This window comes from Crocuta crocuta, unplaced genomic scaffold, assembly GCF_008692635.1.
Source record: "Crocuta crocuta isolate KB4526 unplaced genomic scaffold, BGI_CrCroc_1.0 scaffold274, whole genome shotgun sequence".
Taxonomy (NCBI): domain Eukaryota; kingdom Metazoa; phylum Chordata; class Mammalia; order Carnivora; family Hyaenidae; genus Crocuta; species Crocuta crocuta.
In genome coordinates, this window is record NW_027530222.1 from 3,306,011 (window position 1) to 3,311,945 (window position 5,935).

At 53.7% G+C, this 5,935-nt stretch overlaps 1 protein-coding gene across 1 annotated transcript; it reads left to right on the forward strand.

Annotated features, from left to right (window-relative positions):
* The first annotated feature begins 3,803 nt into the window (after nt 1-3,803).
* Nucleotides 3,804-5,849, forward strand: LOC144232746 (G-protein coupled receptor 61). Its single transcript, XM_077765590.1, has one exon. The coding sequence runs from the start codon at nt 3,996-3,998 to the stop codon at nt 5,349-5,351; it is 1,356 nt and encodes a 451-aa protein (XP_077621716.1). The 5' UTR covers nt 3,804-3,995; the 3' UTR covers nt 5,352-5,849.
* Nucleotides 5,850-5,935: the final 86 nt, after the last annotated feature.

The following is a 5,935-nucleotide window of genomic DNA, read 5'->3' on the forward strand; positions in this document are numbered from 1 at the left end:
GGAGCCGGGAGCTGCTCAGCAAAGGTAGGAGTTGCCGACTAGGCCAGGAATGGGGGCCAGTCCTACGGCCTGGTGGTGAATGCTGAGCGACTCTGCAGGAGGGAGGCTCTGTGTCCCAGGGACCAGCCCACCCAGCCCACCCTACCTTATGGGGGGCAGTTTTGTCAAGGGATGGGCTCCCAGGTATCTTAAAGGCAGTATTGGGGTGTGGGCATGTCTGAAGCCTAGAGATGGGGATTGATCTCCTGCCAGCGAGAGTATCCACATCCCACAGGCAGACAGGGTTCCCCATCTGTCTTGCTCTGTGTCCTAGAGATGGGTACCCCACATCCTTGGAATGAGTCCCTTGGCATCTACGCCCATGGGTAACTCTGTGTCCTGGGCGTGGGCAACTCTGCTGGGGAGAGGTGTGGTCGCCCCCTGGAAATCTCCCCTAGCTTAGGAGGGCGCATGCTCTTGTCTGAAGAAAGGCTGGACTTGGGTCCTTGGGATGGAAGCTCTGTATTTGGGAAACAGGTGCATGCGAATCCCAACGACACCTCTGTGGCCTTGGGCTGGGCACTTATGCACATCTTGGATCCTGAAACAAGGATATTTGTGACTTGACCGTGCCCTTGCTCGGGGACCAGACTTTAGCGCTTATGGTGGCAAAGCCTGCCAGGTACTGAGAGGTCCTGGGGGTGAGGGAGGGCTTGCTGGAAGGAAGCAGTGGGAAGATGAGAGCATGTGAGAAGGCATGATGATGTGAGCTAGGGGTGGAGTGAGGCTCTCTGGGCTTCCCCTCTGACACCGTCATGCACAAACCCCCCTCCCTAACCCTCCTGTCCCTCAGTGAGAGAGGTGCTGGGGAGCAGGAATGTTGGCCCATCTGTTAGGAGGCAAATTGGAATCCTGGTATTTGGGAGTCAGTGTGGAGATACTGGCAAGGCTGAGGGGGCTATGGCAACAAGAAATGTCCAATGCCTTCTTGGCTAGGACTCCATCATGGCTGCACAGTACCCCCTCCGTCTCCACGTGGAAACCAGGTCTGCTTCCCTCGGTCTCGGACCCTGGGTGCACCTTGCTGGCAGAGTCTTGGTGTCCATGCAGACATGGAGGCCTGTCCTTTCGCTCCTAGGGCCTCAGAGCCACATCTTCTGGGCCCCACTCCCAGGTGGAAGGGGCGAGGAAGTCACGGCCTGGAGAGTAAGGGACAAGGATACTGCCCCTAGCGTTGCTCTCTGCATTTTTTCTGGTAGACGGTCTTGTGAGAGGCTGTTGTCTCCACTTTTGAACCCTCTCTTCACCCTCTCTGTAGACCCTGAGACGATGTGGCCATTTTAATTGTGAAATGAGCTTTCTGTTATCCCCGGGCAAAGGCATATCTCTAGGCAATTGTCCAAAGTTAGGGCTGCCCCAAGTCCAGGAGCCCAGGTTACCCTTTCCAGAGCAGAGTCCCCAGCTGGCACAAAGCTATCTACTGAGTGTACTTGGAGTATGTACTAAGGGGCAGGGATTTAACAGATAAGTTTGAGTTTGGTATAATTCACAAAGTTATATTGAGTACTCATTGCATGCGTTAGTGCAAGGTTGGTGGTAATGCCAAAACCCAAAGGTGATCATAAGGCTGTAACTATGGAGAGGGAGTTCCATGGTCCACTTTATTGCAGTCAGAGAAATGTTTTTTTGTTTTTTTTTTAAGTTTATTTTGAGAGAGAGAAAGAGAGAGAGAAAGCAGGGGAAGGGCAGAGAGAGAGGGAAGGAGAATCCCAAGCAGGCTCCACACCATCAGTGCAGAGCCTGATGCAGGGCTCGAACTTACAAACTGCAAGATCATGCCCTGAGTTGAAGTTGCGACTGAGCCACGCAGATGCCCCATGATGGGTTTTTAACTGAGCAACCACAAGGCCCTGCATAGCACAGGAACTCCCAGAGTCATTAAGTGTTGTCAGATATGGGAATCTTGGAGGTTGTCTAGTTCAACCTTCCCATTTTACAGATGAAGAAACCGTGATCCAGGGAACCTGTGACTTGTCTGCAGATAGCCCATCACACTTGGCATGTCCATAATTTGCCTCTAATTTGCATACCTTCACACATTATACTGAGACACTGTAAGAATAGGATATGGAAATGAAAATAATTTATAATTGCATTATTATTTCAATTATATGCAAACTTAATACGGATAATGGGACACATAAAACCTTTGATCTGCCCTTTGATCAGGAGAAATGAGGGACGCTGAAACCCCAGACTTCTTCCTCTCCCCATTTCTTCCAGTTGTCTTCTCTGCTTTATGCAGAGATCACGATCACAGTGGCCTACCCAATTCTCCCCTGCCCCCTCTCAGCGACCTACTCCTCCTTCCTTACTCTGGACTCTGCTAACAGACCAGGACCAGGAGGACTCTGGGCCAGGGATCTGCTCCAGTGATCAGAGATCTGGGACCTGGGGAGTGTGAGGTTAGGAGCATTTCCTCTCTCGTCTGCAGGGCCATAGTGGTCCTAAGAAGCTAGTGAGTAGGTGAGGAAGGGCAGCTTTCAAGTGACTTCTGCCCTGCTGGCTTTGGGGGCAGTGGAGGCTGGATGAGCTAATATCCCAGTTTCCATCTAGCGGGGGCATTATATTTTCATTGCTCCTTCCCAACACTCCCCAAATGGCAATTCTTTGTCTTGTGGGGGGTGGTGTAAAAGGAGGCTAGAGCGGGTCACCTGGGTGGCTTAGTCGGTTAAGCATCCGACTGTCGCTTAGGTCATGATCTCGCGGTTCGTGGGTTTGAGCCCCGCGTCGGGCTCTGTGCTGACTGCCAGCTCGGAGCCTGGAGCCTGTTTCAGAGTCTGTGACTCCCTCTCTCTCTGACCCTCCCCTGCTCACGCTGTCTCTCTCTCTCTCCTAGAAATCAATAAAAATATTTTTTTTTAAAAAAAAAAGGAGGCTAGAGCAAGGTCTTCCCCCTTTCAAGTGATCTCTTCCCAATGGTAGACCCAGAACACTGACAGACACTTTGAGAGATGGTTCAAATTCAACGACAATTCATCGAATGCCTACTGCATTCCAGCCGCCGTGGGGGGCACCGTCCAGTGGGCTAGAGTACTGGCCCTGGAGCCCGAGCGCTGGGGCTCCAGGGACACACCCAGACCTTGCCACCTTTGGGAAGGTATGTATCCTACCTAGGCCTGTTTCATCAATTGCAAAATGGGGACAAGAACAAAATCTACCTCAGAGGTTGTGTGAGGATTAAAATGAGTTTATTTACATACAGTGCTTAGAACACGGTTTGGCATGTGGAAAGCACCATATAAATGTTACGCTTTATTGGCGGTATTGTTATGAAGTCTCACAGGACACTCCAAACACAGTTGTGAAGTAGTTATTATTCCCTTCATTTTACAGATGCCTTTGTGAGGAAACGGAAGTCCACAAGAATCCCAGAGTTAGTGACTCCCAGAACTGGGACTGGAAACCAGATCTTGAGTCCCTTCTACTCCCCAACAGCTCCTGCCTTTCAGAGAGACAAGACATCCAGAAATTTACATAAGCAACTTTAAAACTGGGGCACTATCCCGGAGCTCAGCAGGACCCTGGGAGAGGGAAAGAGAGGATTTAGAATCTCTGGAGAACAGTGCCTGAGAGGGTAGAAGGGTATGGAGAACAGAGGGAAGGAAAACGAAAAAAGGAGCCTGAGACCACTCAGAAGGTGGAGTGTTGAGTGAGTGAGGCTCCGGCATCTCTCACATCTCCTGCTTCTTCGAGGTCGCCAAGGTGGACCAGAGCCACCACCTGCCAGAAAAGAGAGATGAGCTTCTGAGCCCTCAGTTCCCTATGCACAGTCTGGCCTGGGAGGCTGGCAATAAGAGCCTAGCCAGGAGGCTCCAGCAGGAGGCGCCCTCCCCCTCCATCCCCCCACACCAAACTGGGAAGCCTGGGCCTGGGCTGGCCATCCCAGGGTCACTGGACTAGGATGGGGGATGGGCCTGTGACAGGAGGTACCCTGGGTGTCCTCTTCCGGCCCCATGGAGTCCTCTCCCATCCCCCAGTCATCAGGGAACTCTTCCACTCTGGGGAAGGTCCCTCAAACGCCAGGTCCCTCTACTGCCAGTGGGGTCCCAGAGGTGGGGCTGCGGGATGTGGCCTCGGAGTCCGTGGCCCTCTTCTTCATGCTCCTGCTGGACTTGATCGCTGTGGCTGGCAACGCCGCTGTGATGGCCGTTATTGCCAAGACTCCGGCCCTCCGAAAATTCGTCTTCGTCTTCCACCTGTGCCTGGTGGACCTGTTGGCCGCCCTGACCCTCATGCCCCTGGCCATGCTCTCCAGCTCTGCCCTCTTTGACCATGACCTCTTTGGGGAGGTCGCCTGCCGCCTCTACTTGTTCCTGAGCATATGCTTCGTTAGCCTGGCCATTCTCTCGGTGTCGGCCATCAACGTGGAGCGCTACTACTACGTCGTCCACCCCATGCGTTACGAGGTGCGCATGACGCTGGGGCTGGTGGCCTCTGTGCTGGTGGGTGTATGGGTGAAAGCCTTGGCCATGGCTTCTGTGCCAGTGTTGGGAAGGGCCTCCCGGGAGGAGGGAGCTCCCAGCATCCCCCCAGGCTGCTCACTCCAATGGAGCCGCAGTGCCTACTGCCAGCTTTTCGTGGTGGTCTTTGCTGTCCTTTACTTCCTGCTGCCTCTGCTCCTCATCCTTGTGGTTTACTGTAGCATGTTCCGAGTGGCCCGAGTGGCTGCCATGCAGCACGGACCGCTGCCCACGTGGATGGAGACGCCCCGGCAACGCTCCGAGTCTCTCAGCAGCCGCTCCACTATGGTCACCAGCTCGGGGGCCCCCCAGACCACCCCGCACCGGACGTTCGGGGGAGGGAAGGCTGCGGTGGTCCTCCTGGCTGTGGGGGGGCAGTTCCTGCTCTGTTGGTTGCCCTACTTTTCTTTCCACCTCTACGTGGCCCTCAGTGCTCAGCCCATTTCGACTGGGCAGGTGGAGAACGTGGTGACCTGGATCGGCTACTTCTGCTTCACTTCCAACCCCTTCTTTTACGGATGTCTCAACCGGCAGATCCGGGGGGAGCTCAGCAAGCAGTTTGTCTGCTTCTTCAAGGCGGCTCCGGAGGAGGAGCTGAGGCTACCCAGCCGCGAGGGCTCCATTGAGGAGAACTTTCTGCAGTTCCTTCAGGGTACTGGCTGTCCCACGGAGTCCTGGGTTTCCCGACCCGTACCCAGCCCCAAGCAGGAGCCACCTGCTGTTGACTTTCGAATTCCAGGCCAGATAGCTGAGGAGACCTCGGAGTTTTTGGAGCAGCAACTCACCAGCGACATCATCATGTCGGACAGCTACCTCCAGCCGGCCCCCTCGCCTCGACTCGAATCCTGATGGGCTTCTGGACACTTGGAGGGAGATGGGGCTGGGGCTGCTTATGACTGAAGGAACATCTTGCGGGATCACCTTTTCCCGGCTAGCAGGGGCTGGGGCTGGGGCTGGGGTCTCTGCACACAGCTTTTGCTTAGTTTTTCTGGGTCAGGAACAATGCCAACAGGATGAACGTGTGGCAAAAGCCTTGGACATGGCTATGATCCTTGACTACTGGGGGAGGGAACCTGGTGAGATGGTAATGAGAATAAACGGTCACAAAGGTGAGATAACACCTTTCAGCCAGTGAACTTTCCATGCCTCAGGAAGCAGGGAAACTCTCTTAAGGGGGGAAGGTGGAGGATATAGAGCAGCAGGCCAGGTTTGGAGTTATTGTGGCGATCTTTTAGGATATCTCATTTTTCAGGGTAATTGTCCAGGGCAGTAACTGCACCCAGGCAAGGTAAGAAAATGACCGGGGTCTTCTCCTTTCCTTGCTAGGTTTAAAAAGAACGAAATAAAGTACAGCTAATTGTTTCCATTGGAGTTAATGGATCATTTTCTAGTTTAGACCTGAGGGCCAGCTGGATATATATATTCCTTTCCTG

Bases quoted from the DNA above. Each gene is read 5' to 3' on its own strand.
- LOC144232746 (XM_077765590.1), top strand. From the start codon at position 3,996: ATGGAGTCCTCTCCCATCCCCCAGTCATCAGGGAACTCTTCCACTCTG.